Source organism: Danio rerio, chromosome 22 (genome assembly GCF_049306965.1).
Source record: "Danio rerio strain Tuebingen ecotype United States chromosome 22, GRCz12tu, whole genome shotgun sequence".
NCBI classification, from domain to species: domain Eukaryota; kingdom Metazoa; phylum Chordata; class Actinopteri; order Cypriniformes; family Danionidae; genus Danio; species Danio rerio.
The window spans coordinates 6,321,745-6,345,313 of NC_133197.1; the positions used below are offsets into that span (position 1 = coordinate 6,321,745).

Genomic DNA, 23,569 nt, shown 5'->3' on the forward strand with positions numbered 1-23,569 from the left:
CAGTTCATTCCGCTGTGGCGACCCCGAATTAATAAAGGGACTAAGCCGAAAAGAAAATGAATGAACTTTAATGTAGTACAGTTTGGTATATTTACCTTTGGCCCACAGCTCTCAATATTTGGTTTTTGCCCTTTATACGAAAAACTTTGTGCACCTTTTTAACATCAAATTGTACCTTAAGATTGATCAATATTTTATAGTGTATATGTTTAAGGTTTTTGCATTACTATGCTGTTATTTATTCATTATATAATCAGTGGCATACAATGACAATAACATTGCTTATAGCAACAATTTCTGTAATGATATATCGCACAACAAAAATTCCTTATCGTGACTTGCCTATTCCCAACATCTCAAACTGAAGGCAGAGAGAATCAATAAAGCAAACGCTCAGATCAGTTATTGACTTTTATTTATTTTTTTGTTGTTGAATGCATTATGAATTACAAAGCATTTATGCAACAAAATCAGAACATTGGATAAAGTCAGGTTCACAATTCCTGTGTTATCTTAACTTTTATTGATAGAGTCAAAGGTTTTTACATAATAGACTCAATTAGACAGAAAAACACTCCAAAGATTAATAAAAAATTACATGTTAGCCGGCCGATAGCTTTCTGCAGCTCTCACATGGTCGCCCACTAAAGCTAAGCAGGGTTGCGCCCGATCAGTACCTGGATGGAGACCACATGGGAAAGCTAGGTTGCTGCCGGAAGTGGTGTTAATGAGGCCAGCAGGGGGCGCCCAACCTGCGGTCTGTGTGGGTCCTAATGCCCCAGTATAGTGACAGAGACTCTATACTGCTCAGTGAGTGCCGTCTTTCGGATGAGACGTTAAACCGAGGTCCTGACTCTCTGTGGTCTAAAAAATTCCAGAGTAGGGGTTTAACCCCGGCATCCTGGCCAAAATTTGCCCATCATGGCCTCCTAACCATCCCCATATCGTAATTAGCTTCATCACTCTGTCTCCTCTCCACCTATAAGCTGTTGTGTGGTGTGCGGTCTGGCGCAAAATGGCTGCCGTCGCGTCATCCAGGTGGATGCTGCACACTGGTGGTGGCTGAGGAGATTCCCCCCATTGTGTAAAGCACTTTGAGCTATATAAATGTAAGGGATTATTATTATTATTATGTTATGTACAGTTGAAGTCAGAATTATTAAAGGGGCAAATAATTTTGACCTTAAAATGGTTTTTAAAAAATTAAAAACTGCTTTTATTTTAGCCAAAATAAAACAAATAAAACCTTTTCCAGAAGAAACAATATTATCAGACACACTGTGAAAATTTCCTTGCTCTGTAAACATCATTTGGAAAATATTTAAAAAAGAAAAAAAATTCAAAGGGGGGCTAATAATTCTGACTTCAACTGTATATATATCGACGTAAAACATTCAGACTATAGAAAAGTGTAAATCAGTTTAGAGCAGTGGACATTTATGACAAACTAATCATTTAAAAAAAACTTTAAAATATGTATTACAGCTGACATCTAAAGACAAATATAAAAATTATGAGATAAAGTGAAACAAGAGAAATACTGAGAAGTGTATTTTGGATGCTTACTTTTACATTTGACTGAAACAAGCCTAAAACTTCAATATGATCTGCAACAGAAGCACATAGTTCATCTCAAAGCTGATCCGCAAAAGTTGTATTTATTATCATATGTTTTTGAGCGCTATGAAATTAGAAGAGCATAAAGATACGTTCGTTAGTTTTGAAGCTCAAAGCAGAGTTAATTTACACAGACAATGTTGATTTCTTTACATCAAACATGAAATTGACTAATGTAGAGTATGGTCCATAGATAAAAATTATGTATTTATTTTTATAAAGGGGTCTGAGTCTCCTCTGCGCGAGTTTATGACCACTGGTGCCACAAAGTCTGTGTCTCTGGGACACATATAACCTGTACGCCTTGTACCTTTAGGCCCATGTAAAGCATCAATAATGTCAGAATGTGCAAATCAGGCTACTCCTAAGGGCATCATGTGTTGTACCGATATGCAGCTTACACAATCCTACAGCTCATGAGCTAGGAGGCATGATCGTGATCAATACGGCTTACATTATTCAATTCTCTGAGTTAATGTTCCTTCGCATGCTATTGCAGAGACAAAGAAGATCTCCCACTAAAACTTTGCCTCGAAGCGATTGGTCAGTCTGTAAAAGGGGAGGCACCTGTATTGCAAACTCCACGCCTCAAGAAAGGACATCGAAAAAGACTTCCAGCACATCGGAAGAAACTCGCAAAAGAGAGAGACCACAAAACCCTAAACTCCAGGTATTTTAGTTATGCAAATAAGCTGTGCCCCTTTATCAAAAAGGTGTTTTCATAATCTTGGTGATCCTTAATAGTGCGTGGAACTGAGGTAGATTTGCAACTCTTTATCTGAACTCTTTATTTCCTCGCTTTTCTGTTTCTTTCTGTTATATGTTCTATAGACCCGTATATTTATCTACATTCAGTATACATTTGTTTTATGTTTTATGTTATGTTCGTGCGTTTGTTCAATAAATAGTCAATAAATCCCATTATAATCAAATGGATTGTATTGCTTGTGAAAAAGTCACTGAATGACAGATTCCCCCTGCTTAGCTACTATAAGTTGATCAAAACTTATGAATGATTGATCTACTTCACAAGGAGTAGTAATAATTCCCTTTCTAAATAAATAGATCATTACAGAGTCCGCTCAGACGAGCGGGCGAGTTCTGGTTCTATTTATTTGGTCAAATTAACAATAAGTTAATCCAGAATATTAATGATTAATAATAATTTGTTATTGTTGATAATTAATATTCATAATCCGAGAGTCCGCTCCGCCAAAATCATATATATGTATATATTTGTTTAACCAAATAGACAGAAGGTTAAGCCGGAATAATAATAATAATAACTCGTTATTATTGATTATTAATATTCATAAACTGAGCTAATTTTGCTTTTCGCAGTTAAAATTATCCATTTATCTACTAATTCCACCATTTCCATACGTTAGTTTAGAAAGCTAGTTAGTATTGCACTTTGATACATTTCTGCAGTAAAGGCTTAAAGTGGCTATAAGAAAAAAAAAACTGAAATATATTACATTTACATGCTCATACTTGAGTTTTGTAGGCTATATTTACACATCATTTTTTCACATCTACTTTTTTGAAAGCTCTTTTCATCTTGCTGTATAAATGTTTTAAAATATTCATATTTTTTCTTTTAAAGGGACAGTGCATCCAAATATGGAAATTCTGTCATCATTTACTCATCCTGATCAAACCGGTTTGAATTTCTTTCCTCTGTTGAACACAAAAGATATTGTGAAGAATGTTAAAAACACAGCAGCCATTGAGTCGATAATTTGTTTTCTACTGTGGATGTAAATAGGTGCTTTTATCTTTAAAAATATTGTGTTTTATGTTCAACAGAAGAAACTCTTACAGGTTTAAAGCCACTTGAGTGCAAGTAAACAGAGAGAAAATAATATTTTTTTGGGATAAATATTATTTTATTCTTTGGTGAATTAAGCAGACTCTCTCATCAGTAGTAAATAGCCAATCACATGACTAGTGTTGGAGAAAAGGAATTTATTTTTATTGATTTTGTGTCTTTATTTTTTATTAGAAATTTGTTTAGACTAACAACAGATTAATCAATCTTTTTTATTGTATTATGACACATCTTGACCAGATACACTTCCTCTTTTTTTTACTGTGTTGCATACTTTTGTAAGGGACATGCTGACAAGTGAAAAAAAGCAGAATAAGAATTAGTGTGGGGGCCTTTGTTTAATACAAAGTCTAAACATGCCACAAGTTGTCATAATGCTTGTATAAGTTGTGAAATATATTAAAGATGCACTTAATTGTTCAGTTCTGCTATGCAGAGAAGGGTCGCAGAAAGAGGAAGTATGTCTAGGGGTTACAAAGAGCCAAAGGACTGCAGAATGACTGATAAGTGACGTTACACCAAAACTCCACCGGTTAATATCAGTTGTGTATATATGCTGGAGTCAGGAAATGTATGTTAGTTGCGAACCTCTTGAATGTAATTCTTGTATTGCATTGGAGTAACATAACCCAGAACTCTGTTATCAAATTATTCATTTGTATCTAATAAATTACTGATATTTTTGGCATTGAAGAAAAACACTCTCCAGTCCTTTTCTTATTGAACACGCATGGAGTTGGCTTCATATTCCAACACTAGAAACATTCAAACACCCTGACTGAGTATTTTCGATTACAGCCTTTTTATGTTTCAAGGCCTGTGATTGGCTGTTTGTTACTGATGTCGCACTTTCATCTGTATGCGCTCATTTACTCATGATCAAAGCTTGAGTTTACAGAGAAAGCTGACAATCAGTGTCATTAAACCAACAAAGCCTGATTACATTTCAACTAATGCTGTAATCCTGAATCTGTAAAGCCAGCATCACGATACAGAGCCCAGGGTTAGTGAGGCTATAGTTTGAATTAAGTCTTGCTTTTTTCAGATTATATATACATTTTTTTTGTAACAAGCTGTTTAAACATAGGCCAATCAATAATACCCGAAAAGAAAACGCAAAAGCACATTTCGTATACCTTTTTCGTAATTTGCTTAAAATGGATACACTGTGGTAGATATTTGCTGATCTTACAGGATCCCATCAGATCGTCTGACGCTTTTCTCCTCCTGCAAAACAACAATGAATCACAGAATGTAAGAGAAGGAAATGAACAATATGATTTAAAACAACAGAGCTGCCAAGTACCTGAACAGAATTCTGTTTAAAATGTTTATTTCACAAAACCTTTTATTTTTTGTCAGCATGGTGATTAATCAGTTATCTTTATAATCACACTAGAAGTAAAATAGAATCTTACCTCTATTTTTGAATTTCTTCTGATCTTTTTGTTTGCATATTCTCTTGCAACAGCACACCACAAGAATTAAAATAGTAAGTGCCAGCAGTGGAGAAACAACAAAGAATGGCAGTCTCCAAGGGTCAATCTCCAGATCTTTGTTACCTAAAAAGAGACGGTCATTAGCCACCATCGCTGTACACAGGGGTGTACGATTATTACTACAGATACATGATGGGAGCATTTGTAAACACGTTTGAAAGCCCAAGACAGCAAACATGTCTCCTCTGAAGTTATAATAAGCAAAATGATTCATCAGTGCAGGAAATTAACATGATCTAAAACAGTCGTCTCTACTAACTGCTTCTAGTTTGTTTACGGTATTCACAAACTCAACAGGTATCTTACTTAATCACACAAGGATGTAACGTATACAGTTGAGGTCAGAATTATTCGCCCCCTGTTTATTTTGTTCCCCTAATTTCTGTTTAATGGAGAGAAGACTTTTGTAAATACATTTATAAATTTAATAGTTTTAATAACTCATTTCTAATAACTGATTTATTTTATCTTTGCCATGATGACAGTAAATAATATTTGACTAGATATTTTTCAAGACACTTCTATACAGCTTAAAGTGACATTTAAAGGCTTAACTAGGTTCATTAGGCAGGTTAGGGTAATCAGGCAAGTTATTGTATAATTACCATATTGTATATGGTTTGTTCTGTAGACTATCAAAAACAATATAGCTTAAAGGGGCTAATGATACTGACCTTAAAATTGCTTTTAAAAATTAAAAACTGCTTTTATTCTAGCAGAAATAAAACAAATAAGACTTTCTAAAGAAGACAAAATATTATCAGACATACTGGGAAAATTTCCTTGCTCTGTTAAACATAGTTTGGCAAATAAAAAAATACATAAATAAATCAAAGGGGGCTAATAATTCTGACTTCAGTTTTACACAATAGATTACTATTAGTCACCCAATAATGCCACAAAATGTGGATATATCATACATCTAAAGCATGATGGGTAAATAAACTAGTCCTCATCAACACATTTAATAAATATACCATAAGAAACCATAAAAACTTTGATTTCACTTTTAATCAAGTGTTCTTTTCACTCGTGGTTCTCATCAATTCCTTAGTTAATTGATTGTTGTAGAAACTGCAGTGCAATTAGTTTATGGGGTTAATGATTTACTAACTATATGCATGTTATTTGTTATACTAATCCTTCAGAAACACATCCGTAACAAATTCTCTGTTTTGTCATGACTAAAGCATTAGAATCATCGCCATAATGTAAAGGAAAAATCTATTGCTTCATTATTGCTAGTCCTAAAGTGTCGTTTCTGAATTAGCAAGAGAGGCGTTAGCTCAACTGTTTATATGGTCTGTTTTACATGTGAATCTGTAGTGGAATAAATTAGTTCCTCACATAAAAGTGGCTTTAAGACACACAAGATATAATGTGGGCATGAGTATGGTATAATCACATCAGTGCTGATATACAGCATGCAGTTTATGAGTATCACACTGCTCATGCAAGCATCTTCTGATTAAAGCTTTGTTTTAATCAAGTAAATTGTTATCTTATTGTGTCACTAACTAAAATGTGAAATTTTTGAAGACTTATTTTGTAATGATAAGGGTTTATTTGTTAAATTAAACATTATTCTTTCTTTTGTAGAGCGTTTTTTAGGTTACTTTTGCATTTGATTCAGCCTTTCTCTCTTGCAAAGCTTATTAGTTTGTTGTCCTTATTGAGTTGCTGCATTAAAATTCCTTTAATTTTGTCAGTTTTTTGTTAAAGCTTAGCCTCTAATAAATGAACTGACTTAACTCTCATAAGTTGAGCTGGAAGCTGTAATCTACACTCAATATGATTGTGATTCGTAACAAATAACAGGAGTTTTAGTTTGTGCCTTCAGCAAACAGCACAGTTAGTATGTGTAGTATTGATCAGACAGTGCTTTACAGTGCTTTGCAGTGTGTATATTTATACACATTATAAATATACACACAGATATACTCACAACAGACAGACAGAATGATTTTCTTGAATATGACATGCCGGCTGCCCATGATGTCGAGGTGATAAACTCCACAGTCTGTGTTTCTGATGTTGTCAATGATCAGAGATCCAGTCTCATTATCCACCCTCAGTCTATCTCTGAATCTCTCATCATGAACATAGGAATGAGCTGTTTGGTTGATTTCTGCTATGACAAAGTCTTCAAGTCTCCATTGTACCAGGTCATCATCGTCTAATTCAACACCAGATTCTAGAATGACAGAATCTCCCATCTTCACTGACAGCTGATTCTCTCCATCTGTCTCAACGTAAGCAAAGCAAAACATTTACAGACAGAAACAACCAAACAGTAAAACACTGTCAGCTATTCTATATATATGATAGAGGAAATTTAAAGACATAAATGAAGAACATTCACCAGATTAACAGAAATGCAGATTACAATAATAATAATAATAATATTTTAATGTCTATACAATTAACTAATATATAACTAAAGTGTTTACAGTAAATTTCATGGATTATTATTACATTTAAACACTGAACTGGCTCACCTCTGATGGTCACATTGAATGAATTGTGTAATGTGTGATATTTCCCCTTGACATCCAGCTCATATATTCCAGAGGTGTTCGGTCCGATATTAGTGATGATGAGATTTCCATTCCGATTCAGGTGCAGTTTGCCTTTAAAGATCCCATCGGCTTCATTGTCAAATGTAGAGAAGATCTGTTTATCTTTTATGATTCTGGCAATAACATGTTCCTTTTTAAATCTATATACGATCTCTTCATATTTCTGTATTTCAGTAATATTAGTGTGCAGAACAACAGAGTCTCCCTTTGACACAGACACAATCGTCATTTCATCAAATCTGGGGACACCTGAAGAATAAAACAGGAGATGTTTGCTGAGTTATCACTTACATAACAGCATCAGTAAGGAGATTTTTAGAAAAAAAGACCAGCTAAATCCAACTAAAACCAGCTTGACCAGCCTGGACATAGCTGGTCTTGGCTGGGCTCCCAGCCAGACCAGCTAAGACCAGGCTGGAATTGGCTGGAAACCAGCCTGGAAATGGCCAAAACCCCTCTAAAACCAGCCTGGTCGACCAGCTAAAACCAGCCAACCAGCCTAGGCTGGTTTTTTCAGTAAGGTTTTATGCTGCAAAAACGATTTCTCCTGTTTCTCATCCACATTTCGCAAATCTTTTTATCAATAATTCGAAAACCTCTGAAGCATGCCATGGTTATTGAGGTAAAGTTGGTTTTATATTCAGATATTTGATCCCAATAATATCCAGCTGCAGGCCTGCAGAACCACACACGTTTTAGGCACACACAATCTGGCACACACAATCTAGGCAAACCATATATGGTTACGACGGATGTTAATGTTATTAACGTCTTTTTGAACATCATCATCGATATATTTTGATATATATATGATTAATAAATATTGTACACAATAAACAATAGCGTTTACTTTACTTTATTTCACAAATACTGCGATCGAGATGGCCGAATGGGGAGCATTGTTACCGATTGCCATTCAATATAATAGACTGAACAGGTTTTAATCAGTCATTATAGCTGATCAGTCATTATTATCTGACAATTATATGGCAAATACTTGTTTGCTGGCCTTGCTGAACGATCTAATTTGGACAGGTTTAATTTATATGAAAGATTAATTTATAATCAAGGAAATAATAGCAAGTTAATATAGGCAATAATACAGTATATGTAATAAAAATATTTTTACATGTAACAAAAGTATAACACTATATTCATATTTTACTCAAGCGATTTTAAAGTTTTTATTTGCATAACTTTCTAATAACCTTTTAATTAATGATTTCCCACATTTAATACTGTAGTAATTTATAGTACGCAATAAATAGTTTTTAAACCCAAATTTAGCAATAGGAACAAATTAACTATTAATAATAAAAAATAATAAGTATATATATATATATATATATATATATATATATATATATATATATATATATATATATATATATATATATATATATATATATACTTATAACAGCTGTGACACTTTAGTAAAAGACAGTAGTTTATATATAAACTTATAATTATAATCAGATAATCAGTTAAGATAATCAGTTTATAACTATATATATTGTTTAAATGATTACCTATATTAGGCTAATTTATTTAAAGTGACACATTATTGCTTGCTTTTTATATTTTACAACAAAGTGATTTTAACCAAGTATGATAATATTAAGATCTTGAATTAGTTTATTGCACTTAATCCTACAATTAGACGGTCTATAATATTTTCTTTGTATATGTGGAAAATACACTTATGACTTTATTGTGTATGAATAAAGTCATAAGTGTCTTTAATCATGCTCCCATATTGTTTACCATAGTACTTCGACTATTAGGCCTGAAATCACATACAAGTATGACTTGAAAACAACATTAGCACTATTGACTGTAAACAATACTGTACGTTGATAGTCATTGGCTACTAATATGATTTTACTATTTAGCAGGTAATATGTTTGTGAAATTATATTATTTAGGAATAAGTCTGAATGTGTGAATAAAAAAAATCAATGCCTTAATTCTGAGCAAATACCGTAAAGCCCTTATATTTTAGCTCCCCCGCGTGGCTTTGTGCTCTGCGCAACTCAGAATTTCCTAGAACAAAACTGCGATTTTTCATGCGAAACCGAAAGTGCTGATGGCAGCTCTAGAAAAAAAAACACCTACCGATAGCGAAAACTGGTAAAAGAAACAGCACCGGTGTTACGGTTTAACTGGTGACCGTGTTAACTGGTGTCCCTTTCCAGATGTAAGCTATTCACGTTTGCAGATTGGCAGATTCGTCACTTTTTCACAGCAACAAAACATGTCCATACCAAATAAAGATTCTTATTACTTGGTGTCAGTGTCATTGTGTGCATTATTGATTTTAATATCTGTGTAGCAGAACAGTATATAACCAAAGTAAATAAAAAAATAATTAGAATTGACATGTCTTTAACAGGATTCGAACCCGTGTAGTGAAAAGGTTTAGCACACGTATCAATCAACTTATCTAACTGAGCTACTCAGAACTCTAAACGAAGCGGTCTGTTTTAATATATTTGTCAATTAAAACATGCCTTGCTGTGGTTGTGGACCCGTGTTAACATGTTTCCATCGATGTTAACATGTTTACATGTTGTTTAGTTACATGTACTCGCGTTAACGTGTTTCTACAAACTCTCCCGCTGATAAAATAGCTCTCTGTGACTAAACGATGCTTCATCAGTTGCTCAAACCATGTTTTTTCTTAGTTCTAGACTCATGTCTACCTGTGCCTTTGGAGTCGTGTTAACTCGTGACCCATGCTCATACATGTAACGTAAATAAAGATTTTATCCAAAAAATGAATACAATGACGATATTATTATGCAACGTATTATGTCTAATATATATAATATATATTTCATATATAATATTATGCAACAGAATATTAATTGAAAATCGCAACATTTCAATGTATGGTCTTGGTCACATCTGTATCAAGGTACTTATGAACATGATTTGGCTACATACGATAAAATTACTAAAAGCTGCTAAGCCTCACGTTTTATCAGTGCTTGATAGCTCAATTAGATAGCACGTATGTTCCATTCATGCTTCTCTTTTGTTAGTAGGTTCGAATCCACATACGAGTTTTGTTTATGTAGCCTGATTTTTTTAATTCTCTTTAAAATAAAATGGGGGGGGGGGGGGACTGCGATTTTTAACGTATGCTTATTTAGCGGAACATCGTAGTCATTTAGAGCTATTCTGAGAAAATATCAGCTCGTTTAACTTTGTAGACACAGACTAACACGAGTCAATGGGACTATTATATTCTGATTGCATAATATTCTAATATTCTGTTGCATAATATTATATATGAAATATATATTATATATATTAGACATAATACGTTGCATAATAATATCGTCATTGTATTCATTTTTTGGATAAAATCTTTATTTACGTTACATGTATGAGCATGGGTCACGAGTTAACACGACTCCAAAGGCACAGGTAGACATGAGTCTAGAACTAAGAAAAAACATGGTTTGAGCAACTGATGAAGCATCGTTTAGTCACAGAGAGCTATTCTATCAGCGGGAGAGTTTGTAGAAACACGTTAACGCGAGTACATGTAACTAAACAACATGTAAACATGTTAACATCGATGGAAACATATTAATACGGGTCCACAACCACAGCAAGGCATGTTTTAATTGACAAATATATTAAAACAGACCGCTTCGTTTAGAGTTCTGAGTAGCTCAGTTAGATAAGTTGATTGATACGTGTGCTAAACCTTTTCACTACACGGGTTCGAATCCTGTTAAAGACATGTCAATTCTAATTATTTTTTTTTATTTACTTTGGTTATATACTGTTCTGCTACACAGATATTAAAATCAATAATGCACACAATGACACTGACACCAAGTAATAAGAATCTTTATTTGGTATGGACATGTTTTGTTGCTGTGAAAAAGTGACGAATCTGCCAATATGCAAACGTGAATAGCTTACATCTGGAAAGGGACACCAGTTAACACGGTCACCAGTTAAACCGTAACACCGGCGCGCATCTCATCATGATGATAAAGTTGTGGAACACGAATGACCTCCAACTATAATTAGGATTTTAAACGTTATGTCCTCTGTAATGTCATGCACATACACCACATCCTCGAATTACGGTAAAAGAAGCAGAGCTAATTTGATTGTTTTTTATAAAATCAAAAAGCGAAGTCCTCTATCTAAAACGGCCAAATCTTGTTATGGCTCTGTACTTCTTCTTCTCATGAGTTTGTTGGCGGTTGGCATATAACTTGTAGGTGCGTTACCGCCACCTGCTGGTTAGGGCTGTGGCCCATGATCGCACTTTCTATCCATCTTTAGAAAAGTAAAAAAAAAACTAAAAAAAAAAAAACTACACCCCTTCCGGGGTTCCGTACAATATAAACATCCTCTGAAACGAAACTGAATGTGTGGGATTTGACCACTGCAAGAATGAGTAGGCCATATACACCAGTACTCGTGCGCCATCTAGAGTTACATCAGAGAATTCACCATTACAAGACTAACTTTACTCATATATAGGCTAATAATGAAAAGCAAAGTTTTTAAAAATAACAGTTCAGATAAGTGAGAACATACAAAAAACTAATATTCCCAAAACAATATAAAATGAAATGTGTAAAAATTAAAAAACATAAAATATAAACGTTACCTTAAACTTTGTGAACAAAACTATCTGAAAGACAGAGCTTCGCTTTCCTTCTGAAACTGCCTTAATAACTTAAAAAAAAAAAAAATCTACAAACAACAATGCATAATGTCAACGTGAAAGAAGCTTGTTTTGCAATTTTTTTTTAAAATTAGAAACTGGAGAGAAATAATCAGTTTAAAGGGTTAATCTATTTAAGGAAGAGAGCACAGAGATGTTTAGGTTAGTTTGCTCATAGGCCTCAAACCACAACATCCACAATGCCTTGATCTGAAGGCAGAAGAGCTGTTCATTCACTCCCAGCAATACTGAGAAACTGAACCTGCAACCTTTCAATTACAAATCCAACTCCATCAAATCCAACCATGAGCTTCAATGCTTTACGATGCTTCATTTTACATCCATAGTCTATAATGTTGAATTGTGTGCAGGAGCGGACTGGGACTAAAAATCAGCCCTGGCAGGCACTGTAGCCAAACCAGCCCACATTACCACACCTACACAGCCCCATCCACGGACACGCACATTTAACACTTTTATAGGTGTAGAGTTGGTGAAATAATATAAGCAGTACCATATTTAATAAACATTTAAGCATTTAATGTATGTGACTGAAACAAAAACAACCCTTTTCTAACAAATTTATACATGCAATCATTTCATTCATTCATTTTCTTTATGGCTTGGTCCTCTTACTAATCTGGGATCGCCACAACGGAATGAACTGCCAACTTTTCCAGCATATGTTACGCAGCGGGAAAATTTTTTTTATGGGTTCAGTCCAAACACACATATAATTTTAGGACAATTAACCTAAAAAATGAAGAGATCGGTGAGAACAGAGAAAATATCAGCATTCCCAAAACAATGTAAAAGGAAAATATATGTAAAAATTTGAAGACCTAAATCATCAATGTTACCTTCAACTTTTTATTTGGAAACACAGATGTCCACTTTTCTTCTTATACAGCCTTATTAACTTAAAGATTCTACAAACAATAACACACAATGTCAATGTGAAAAAAGCTTGTTTGAAATCTTTGCAAATTTATTAAAAATGTTAAACTGAAGAAGTCAGTTTAAGGGTTAATCTATTTAAGGAAGAGAGCACAGAGATGTTTATGTTAGTTTGCTCAAAGGTCACAGTCACAACACCCACAATGCCTTGATCTGAAGGCAGAAGAGCTGTTCCTTCACTCCCAGCAATAGTGAGAACTGAACATGCAACCTTTCAATTACAAATCCAACTCCAGAATCTTTAGCCTCATTGCTTTACAATGATTCGTTTCCACATCCATAGTCTGTACTGTTGGTGGAGATTAATGCTTGAGCAGCGTGAGCATGTGACACCTAAACTGTTCAGATCATGAGTCAAAGTGAAACCTGAGGTAAGTGTGATCTGTGCATACAGCTTCTGCATTCAGTGTCTATATTTAAACATGTGATTCGCATAAGTGTGATCTGCTGTTGCCAAAACAAGAATATACAGAAACAAACACTAACCATCCTACAGTCTCCATTTCACCAGCAAAATATCAATCATATAGAAAATTTTTTGCAATTCAAGTTTCAAAAAATGAAAAAGAAAAGCCACAAAATTTACTTTGATCCGTCAAGATCCATCTTAAAGGGCAGTTTTAATTATAAGTTTTAGTTTAGTTACATTTAAAGAAGGTACCACTTATAAAAAATGATCTGCTGTGATGAACAAGTCCTAATATAAGTGACATCAGAGCAGACTCTTGCCATATCTGTACATGCAAAACCTGTGGTTGGTGGTCAAATCCTCTGAGTGCGGAAATATGTTCATATTGTGTTTTAACACTGTCCTGTTAGCTACAATCTATCAGAGACGTGTTCAAATAATTGAGTCAATATTACATGAAAATGGCTCATGTGTTTGTTTTGGTCTGCTTTTGGCATCTGACTGGTAAGTCCAGCTCATTTTAAGTGGAAAATCATGAGTTTTAAGTTTTATGTCATTAACAATTTTAATCAGTGGATTTTCAAATTTGACATATGTACACTTACAAAAATTAGAAATCAGTACTACACTTACTGTGCATGTGCATAAACACAGATTTGCAGTTGTGTAAAAACAAGTACTGTCAATCAATCAGAATTCGGACATTTGATAATAAAACTAATTTATTAAAAAACATTGTACTGATCATTTTCTGTTAATAATTTATCCGTCTATTTTTAACAGATTATTTATTTACAGTGTATGTTGAATTATTGTCATAAATAACTTTAGACCTGCTTGTTTTCTCATCTTTGCCATGCTATATGGTATGACACTGATCTGAATCACAGTGGAACGTTTTATTTTTGAGTACAATTAAAGTTTTACTGAGAAGTGATTTATCCATGAATTTTAAGTAATTAATACATTTCATCCAAAAAAAAAAAAAAAATGTTTTTCAGGTGTGTTGGGAGAGTCAGTGTTAGTGTTGGAGGGAGATTCAGTGACTTTACACACTGGGTTAACTGAACTGCTGGAGGATGAACTGATTAAGTGGAGGTTTGGAGCTGAAAACACTTTAATAACTAAAATCAATGTAATGGACAACAGAATCACCATATATGAAGATGTTCTTGATGGGAGATTCAGAAACAGACTGAAGGTGGATCAAACTGCATCTCTGACCATCACGAACATCACAACTGAACATGCTGGAGTTTATCAACTACAGACCAACAGCCTGAGCAAGAGTTTCAGCATCACTGTTTATGGCAAGTTCAATACCAATTTCCTAAATACAGCTACAAAATGAATGTACTTTAAGTGTGCTTTTACACTAGCACTTTTGGTCCGCACCCGAGTTTGTTTGACATCATAGTACAGTACGTTTAGCTAGTGTGAACGTCTTCTGAACTCGGGTGCGTACCCGTGAACTGTACGCGAGTTCGCCTAAAGTCCCCATGAAATCAAAACTAAATATTTTGATTTTGTTAGCTCACATTGATAGTTTTTTGGTGAACAACTGATGTGTGCATGTCATTAAGAAAAAAATAGTTTACCCATGTAATCTAAAAATGCACTTCCTGTTTGTTTTCAGTTAAGTTGTCAGATTAGAGGTATTGGGTGTGGCTAATTCACTTAGATTAGATCAGATTAGATTCAACTTCATTGTCATTACACATGTACAAGTACAGGGCACGGAAATGCAGTTTAGGTCTAACCAGCAGTGCAATTGCAGCAAGTGCAGAATACAGGTGTAAATTATAAGTGCAGTTATAGAAAAACTATAGTGATATTTACAGATGGTTGTACTACGAACATTATATACAGCTTGTATTAGTTATGAACAGAGATTAACAATAGATGAATATATGTACAGATTTTGCTATTAATAATCAGAAGTGTGCAGATAACCACGCCCCATCAGTTTAGGCAACAAACAGAAATGGTGAGGGGGAGGAGTCTGTTAGGTTATAATAACTTCCGCTGAACCCATTTCCTGATGTTTCTGAATTTAATGCCTTCTTTACTACATCCAATCAGCTTGCAGTCGAAAAAATAAGCCACACCCATTGTTTTCTTATATAATATTTAGTTTCTCTAGGAACTGCATCACAATATGGAAAAAGGTCACAGCTTCCGGTTCAAACAGACTTTAACAATTACACTATTGCTACTTAAATGGCCAAATAATTTTAATCAAGCAACAATTTGTCTTTTCAAAATAATTTCCTATAGTATTCATATCCATAAAAAGTATTGAAAATAATTGTCATATGTGGGATCATACATTTCAGTATATGTTAAGATCTGCTGATCCTACTGGTATTTCATTACATGAATACTAAGGTGAACTACATTGTACTGGATATGATCTATATTCAAATATGATACTATATAAACTATAGTTTAAAATGTTTTATTAAAATGTGTGAACGTTTACATCACTGTATCATGATGCTGGCTGTCTGAACAAATTCAGGATTAGTTTTGAGTTAAAAAAAGCAATGAAATCCGGGCTTTTTTATTCTACTAATTGTTCTGTTGGGCGATTCTGTGTGGAGTTTGCATGTTCTCCCCGCGCTCGATTGGGTTTCCCCCACAGTCCAGACATGTGGTACAGGTGAATTGGGTTGGCTAAATTGTCCGTAGTGTACGAGTGTGTATGGATGTTTCCCAGAGATGGGTTGCGGCTGGATAAGTTGGCAGTTCATTCCGCTGTAGCGACCCAGGATTAATAAAGGGACTAAGCCGAAAAGAAAATAAATGAATGAATAATTGTTCTGTCTACTTGTTTCTACACATCTGACTTAAAAAAACAAAAAAAAAAAACAGACATTTTCTGATCTATTGTTTCTCTTGTGTTGTTTAGCTCGCCTGCCTGTTCCTGTCCTCATCAGAGACTGTTCTTCATCCTCATCTTCATCAGTGCAGTATTGTTCAGTGTTGTGTTCAGTGGTGAATGTGAGCGCTGTGAGTCTCTCCTGGTACAAAGGAAACAGTGTATTGTCCAGCATCAGTGTGTCTGATCTCAGCATCAGTCTCTCTCTACCTCTGGAGGTGGAATATCAAGAAAACAACACCTACAGCTGTGTGATCAACAACACCATCAGCAACCAGACCACACATCTGAACATCACTCAGCTCTGTCAGACATGCAAAGGTACGACAGAGCTTAGTTGTGCTTATGTTAAAATTTACCTCCTGATTTGAGCTCAGTTTGATGTTTCTGGTCCTCAGGCTCTGGTCACTGCTGTGGTCCGACAGAAGCTGTGATCCGATTGGTCGGCTCTGCTCTCGTGGGCGTGGCTGTTGCAGCTTTTCTAGTTTATGACATCAGATCCAGGAAAAAGAGATGAGAAACAGAAACCTTTAATATTGTGACATATCTTGGTTTATTAAACTGACATTTAAATTCAGATATAGCTATTAGGGAAAGTTTAACCTCGTAACAATCCACCACTTGAGTTCACACAATTAGGAGAAGTTCAGATTTAGACAAACAAACAAACTAGTGAATAAATAAAAATAAACACATACAGTTGAAGACTGATTATTAGCCTCCCTTTGATTTTTTTTTTTCCTTTTTGAAATATTTCCTAAATTATGTTTAACAGAGCCAGGAAATTTTCACAGTATGTCTGATAATGTGTTGGAAAAAATCTGCTTTCCGTTAAACAGAAATTGGGGAAAAAATAAACAGGGGGTCTAATAATTCTGACTTCAACTGTCAACTGTATATAGTGGAGTGACAGTTATGATGCAAATAAAAAAATTCAAGCTAATAAATTCTAAATCTTCTGTCGCTTCTAGAACTTAATTTTAGCCTAGGATTATTATTCATAATAAATATTTTCACTCAAAACTTTACAATATGTCAGTGAAAACGTTCCGATTTAAGCAAATAAAATGGATTAAATGAGCTGCAGATCTTTTGCTGCGTTCTGGAAAATCGAAATTAGAGTTTTTCCAGCTTCCTACTTGGAAATAACACAGAGTCGTTTAATCCGACTTGTAAACTCAGGATGGATCTTTTTTATTTACTTTTTTACTAACAACAACAACAACAACAACAACAAAACAGAATTATACAGTAATACACAAAACTTATATTCTTGAAGAATATTATAAGTCTTCTTTGCTTTTTTTATAAACAATGTTAAATAAACAGTATAAACAGTCCTTAGTTTCTTGAAGAAAATTAACAAAATTTGGCTTTGATCAAGTCAATTTTTATGATTATAAAAATTTCCAAAAATAATAAAAATTCGAACATGTAAATTAAATACATATGAAGAGTTTAGCTGCAAAAACCTCTAAAAGCCATTTGAAAATTCTCTCTAAAATTAGCATTTTTCTCTGACTCCTATATGTATGCTCAGTAATTTTACTTACACTTATAGTGACAAATGAGCTCTTCTCATTGTCTTTCAAGTAAAAAAAAACTGAACAAACATTGGAGGCTGAGAAAAATGCAAATTATAGGAGAACATTTCAGACAGCGTTTAGAGGATTTTGCATCTGAACTCTTCATATATTGACAGATCCACCCAGAAAATCCTCAGGTATATACAATCACAAAACAGTTGGACAATAGATTATTTTTCCATATAATTTTATATATAATTGAGAAACCTAGTTCTCAGGGCCATTAGAATATTTAGGTCTGAAGGAGGCAGGAAACACATGAAATATTTAGGGTGTTATGTATATTATGTATATCTAAAAATGAATAAATAAATTAAACATGCATGCATACATGCATACAATACAAATAAAAAATTATCAAATGACTCTTAGTTTGGAAAGCAGAAAATTGTAAAAACACCTTAATGATTAAGTAATGTATTAAAAGCACTAAAACTATTTAGAGTGATCACAACAACATTATTACAGAAAAGAAAACAACAAATAATCAGTTAATACATTTAAAATAAGTACTATTAGGAATTTATCACTGAGGGCCCAATCATACACCCGACGCAATAAGGTGCAAGATGTGTTTGCTTCGACGTGTTGCTATTTTCAGACCAATGCGACCTTAATCTTCCCGTTTTCCGCCATGTTGTTTAAATAGCAAATTCATTTGCGCTACTTTGTGGACTCATGGGTGTGCTGGTCTAGAAAAGAGGTGTGTTAAAAAGAAGTTAAAAGCGCTCATTTTCGGTTTATTTGGACCCCAGAAATGGAGGAAAAACTAGTGGAGGTTTGACAGGAGCACCCGTGTCTGTTTGACGTTTTATACAGAAAGTTAAAAAAGAAAGTTGAGGAGAATTTGCTAATTCCCTTCAAACCCAGGTGAGCAAATAAGTACATTTTCTACCCCATTAAAGGCTTCTTTCTCGTTATGTAGTTAATAACAAAAGATATACGATGTGTTTTTGGCTGTGAGACGTAGTTTGGATAAAGTTGTCGGCGATTCTTTCTATTGTAAAGTCATGCAATGTGAAAGCCCCTGTGGCCGATTTATCTTGCAGTGTAAACAAAGCAGCGACAAAACGCCAGCCCAGATAGTCATGCAGTGTGAAAACATCTGTGACAAGACTACTTTTAAAATCATGCAGTCTGAACTTGGCATCTCGCTTACACATTGCTTACTACACAGAATGTACAGCAATACACAAATATCTTTACAAATAAAATAGAATTAAAGGATTAAAATATTAAAAAAATTATTATTTTCTACATAAATATAAAAAACACTTCTTTCATGCCTTCTTTACCTCAGGGTATTTTTTCAGTTTATTCATGACAATTTGCTTTTGTATAAGGTTTTTATTATTATTATTATTATTATTATTATTAGTAGTAGTAGTAGTAGTAGTATTAAATACGTATTTATATTTGTTTTATTAAAAAAAAGCTTAGATTTGTCCTCCTGTCAGGTTTTATGGGGAATAGGATGCATCTTTGGATATGAGTTTTTTTTTTTTTGACCACACTGGTTATTATTGTTCATTTATCCATTTGCTGAAAATTAGAACCAAATTTAAAAATAGTTTAAGCAAATCTTTGCACTTAACAAACAAATGTAAATAATGTAGGCTAATGGATGTCTTCAGTGGTTTCCTTACTCCACGAAAAAGAGAAAGTGAAAGTAAAAGCCAATTGGAGGAGGCTCGTCTGTATCCTCACGCTGCAGATGGTTTAACTGTTTTCTCGCTAGAAAAGCATTCAGTTTTTCCTCTTACAAAGTCCGCTATGTCAATATCAAATGCGCCAAGGCGCAATGCAACTGACACTTAAAGCAAATGTGAGATTGGTTTATGCTCAAAACACACCCATAACTCATTAAGAGAATAAGCTCAACCCTGTTAGACCATGCGAAGCAACGCAAAGCGTGTATTTCAGTCATTAAAACAGCAGAAAGGAGATTCGGACAAGCCCTTAGTGTTTTTGCACCATGCGCTTTAGACTTTGCGCCTAGATCGTTAAAATAGAGCCCTCAGTCTCTTTAAAGATAAATAAATAAATAAAAAATATCAACAAGCATCCTCATCCAGTTTGTCCAGTCAATGATCTTCTAAATCATAGGTCTCGAACTCAATTGCTGGAGGGCTGCAGCTCTGCACAGTTTTGCTTCAAGCCTGATTAAACAAAGCTGATCTAAATAATCAAGGTATTTAAAAGAGTCTTGAACACTTTCATTAGTTGGATCAGTGGTGTTTGATTGGGGTTAGAGCAAAACTGTGTCAGAGCTTCTGCCCTCCAGCAATTGAGCTTGAGACCTGTGCTCTAAATGTTGTTCAGTCGGTAGTGTTGTGTAATGTGTGAGAAAAAAAAAGAAAAAAAAAAAGTATCTAACCAGTTATCCAACATGGATTTCACAAATTTAAAACAGTCTCACTCTTGGGAGATTCCCTATCATTCATACCTCATAGTCTGTCCACAATAGCTAAACAGCATAATTCAGACAAAAATAACAAACAAAATGCACTGAACATACAGGGGTTGGACAATGAAACTGAAACGCCTGGTTTTAGACCACAATAATTTATTAGTGTGGTGTTGGGCCTCATTTTGTGGCCAATACAGCATCAATTCATCTTGACAAAATACAGATCCTGCACAGTGGCCAGAGGGATTTTAAGTCATTCTTTTTTTCAGAATATTGGCCAGGTCTACTGTTTTCTGAATCACTTCATCAAAACACCGTAAAGTATGATATGATATTTAGATCTTGTGACTGTGCAGGCCATGGTAAATGTTCAACTTCACTTATGTTCATCAAACCACGCTGTCACAATTCTTGCTGTGTGTATTGGTGCATTATCATCCAGATACACGCCACCGCCTTCAGGATACAATGTTTGTATCAGGGTGCACATGATCCTCAAGAATGATTCAGTAATCCTTGGCAGCAAGTTGCTCGTCCAACAAAAGTATTGGGCCTAGGGAATGTCATGACATTGCAGCCCAAACCATCACTGATCCACCTCCATGCTTTACTCTTGGCACAGAACAGTCTGGGTGGTGCGCTTTATTGGGGATTTTGCATGGGAAAGTAAGACATGTAAATATTGGGAAAGTCAATAAAGACTCAGCAGAGAACAATACATATTTTACATTATCCACAGCCCAAAATTTTCACTGCTGGCCCCATTGAAATCGATGTTTCAGTGGCTCTTTATACAACACAAAGACTTGCTGTCTTGTTCACAGATGAGCTAGCGAGTCACGAACAAACAGTGTGTTCTCTTTTGAACTCTGATGTCGCCCGTGATGCTGAGCGCATTGTATATTTTAAGCAAAACTGTGCTGTTACTCTGCTAAATAAACCTTCACACTCTGCTCTTACTGGTGGAAAGTGCAATCAATGAAGATTGGCCACCATGCTGGTAATATTAAACCATAAAGTCAAGACTAAATTGGCCAGTGTTTCAGTTTCATTGTCCAACCCCTGTACACACACACCAAGAAAAGCAAAAGCATTTAACCATTAATTTGGTTACAAATACTGTATCTAACTCTGTTTTACCAGCACACATGATTTTTTTTTTTCAAATGTATGGTACAATGTCAAATCAATGGCACAATTTTTTATTGTATAGACAAATAATTTACAATATTTGAGCAAAGATAAGTAAATGTAAAAACAACACAAATAGCAGTATTGTCACTTGAGGTGTAAGGAGGTGTTTCTGACGCGTAGTCAAAACAATAAAGATCATCCTTTAAAATACTGCTTTTCTGTGTTTATCAAAGAGTTTGTACAGTTGGATTATTGTACTTACAGTTCTGTTGTATCTTTTACTTGTGAACCCCATAAGATGGTTTTCCAATCTCATTTTCCACACACTCACAGTCCTAATCATGACAGTCACGTTCAGAAAATGCTGTTTGCCCCTTGATTACACACCTGTGTCAGTCTTTCCGGTTGTCTATGAGATTTTAAGCTGCACTCCACCCAGTGGTTAAACAACGAATTATCCAAAATAATACAAAACGACTCTTGCATTCAAAAGAAAATGTGCTTTAAAGATGATGATTAGTGTTGTAAAAGAGTAAGACATAATAGGATTTGCTTATCATTGCTGCCTCTCTTGGATTGTAAAAGGATTTGTCTGATGAAAGATGTGACTATTTCCAGTTACATTAGGTTCCTTTTACAGCATATATTGTAATGCAAATACAGTATAAATACACTTCAGCATTTATTTCAAGCGTAAAATGTGATGATAGACCATTTAAGCAGCAGGCGAGCACTGAAACCCCATTGAAAATACTGTGGTATTGTATTGTGGGATACTGCAGTGAAGATCATTGATGTTTAATAAAGCCAAATATTAAACACTGCGTGTTTAAAATAGGATAACAGTTTACTGTAAAAGCTTGAGCTGGCATACTGAAAATTAAAAGTCCTTGAGCATTTAAAACACGTTCATGCGGCCGCCATTTTAAAGAACCGAAGCGAGGCTGTGGTGGGAAGAAACCCGGAAGTATAGAACCAGCACTGTAAACATTTCAGTAAAATGCTGTTGATTACAAACTTCCAGCTGTTGCCGAGATTTCAAAATGCAGAAATGGTGTAAACATCCCTTTAATATCCTTCTGTAAGTTTAAATTAAACAATTAAAAGCAAATTAGCAACAAACAACATCACAATCTCTTTCGGAGTAACATGCTCAAGTGTCCTCCAAGGTTTCAGTTCATGGCAGCAGGTAAACACTGTGGGGACGCTTCCCTGCTTCAGCCTATGTAACTCGGTGAGTGATAAAACATTGCAGTCTTCTGTAGCACACCCTTGTGTTGTCTGTAACAGTGTTGTCCCAGTACTGACGTTTTAAAAATGTCCATTTCCTGCTAACATTCAAGCACTGCTGAGCTCGTTCATAAACAGGGCTGATTTACTATAGTATTTACCAGTGCTCCCCAGTTTACCGCTCTTCACCCAGTGCAAACACAGATACACAGAGACTGCAGCGCGAAGCAGCAGTGAAGATCAGTCGAGTCATCAAGCAGATCGCTCATCTGTGTTTGTACTCGGTAAACAGTGGAGGGTGAACTGATGACCTTCTCGGCCAATCACAGTCATTTCTGTTGAGCACGTGAACACAATGGCAAATCAGCGCTGTTTTAAGGAAGCCATCAACAGTGACTTAAATGTTAGAGGGAAACTGGCGGGGTTTTTTTTATTCAGTATCGTGACAAGTCTAATATAGTGAAAGAATCACTTCATTAACTTGAGTTTGATAAATGGCATCTAAAACGTGTGTTTGGGAAAGAAAATGTTAGCTAACTAGTGCCATTTCCCTTGGCTGAAAATGAGGTCTGATATTCCTTTTTTTTCCACCATTCATTCCGAACGGACCTTCAGGTCACTCGGAAGGCGGTGAAGTTATAAGTTTGTGTCACTTCCTCTTCGCTGATAAGATATATACAGCCAGCTACACAACATTCCTATGTAACTCCCAATAATACTTCCGGGTTTCTTCCCAT

At 34.8% G+C, this 23,569-nt stretch overlaps 2 protein-coding genes across 7 annotated transcripts; one reads left to right on the forward strand and one right to left on the reverse strand.

Moving 5' to 3' along the window:
• Positions 1-405: 405 nt before the first annotated feature.
• si:dkey-19a16.2 lies at positions 406-21,996 on the reverse strand. Of its 6 annotated transcripts, none has more exons than XM_073937140.1 (7): positions 21,865-21,996; positions 16,832-16,953; positions 16,508-16,614; positions 7,446-7,775; positions 6,893-7,189; positions 4,867-5,010; positions 406-4,675 (listed from the first exon to the last, which is right to left on the reverse strand). In XM_073937140.1, exons 4-7 carry the CDS (start codon positions 7,753-7,755, stop codon positions 4,650-4,652), a joined length of 777 nt encoding a protein of 258 aa, XP_073793241.1. In that variant the 5' UTR covers positions 7,756-7,775; positions 16,508-16,614; positions 16,832-16,953; positions 21,865-21,996; the 3' UTR covers positions 406-4,649. The 6 variants fall into 6 exon arrangements, with proteins under 6 accessions (XP_073793241.1, XP_073793240.1, XP_073793239.1 ...); XM_073937139.1 differs by having other exon boundaries at positions 16,508-16,684; XM_073937138.1 differs by having other exon boundaries at positions 16,508-16,719.
• On the forward strand, positions 13,912-16,989 carry LOC141380086 (uncharacterized). The gene is made up of 4 exons (XM_073936771.1): positions 13,912-14,095; positions 14,593-14,901; positions 16,503-16,793; positions 16,871-16,989. Exons 1-4 carry the CDS (start codon positions 14,047-14,049, stop codon positions 16,987-16,989), a joined length of 768 nt encoding a protein of 255 aa, XP_073792872.1. The 5' UTR covers positions 13,912-14,046.
• Positions 21,997-23,569: the final 1,573 nt, after the last annotated feature.

Bases quoted from the DNA above. Each gene is read 5' to 3' on its own strand.
- si:dkey-19a16.2 (XM_068216404.2), bottom strand. From the start codon at position 11,532: ATGATGAGATGCGCGCCGGTG. The intron at 5,011-6,892 runs GTGAGTATATCT...GTCTCTTTTTAG, and splicing joins AATCATTCTGTCTGTCTGTT to GTAACAAAGATCTGGAGATT. The intron at 4,676-4,866 runs GTAAGATTCTAT...GTTGTTTTGCAG, and splicing joins GAAGAAATTCAAAAATAGAG to GAGGAGAAAAGCGTCAGACG.
- LOC141380086 (XM_073936771.1), top strand. From the start codon at position 14,047: ATGAAAATGGCTCATGTGTTTGTTTTGGTCTGCTTTTGGCATCTGACT. The intron at 14,096-14,592 runs GTAAGTCCAGCT...AATGTTTTTCAG, and splicing joins CTGCTTTTGGCATCTGACTG to GTGTGTTGGGAGAGTCAGTG. The intron at 14,902-16,502 runs GCAAGTTCAATA...TGTGTTGTTTAG, and splicing joins TTTCAGCATCACTGTTTATG to CTCGCCTGCCTGTTCCTGTC.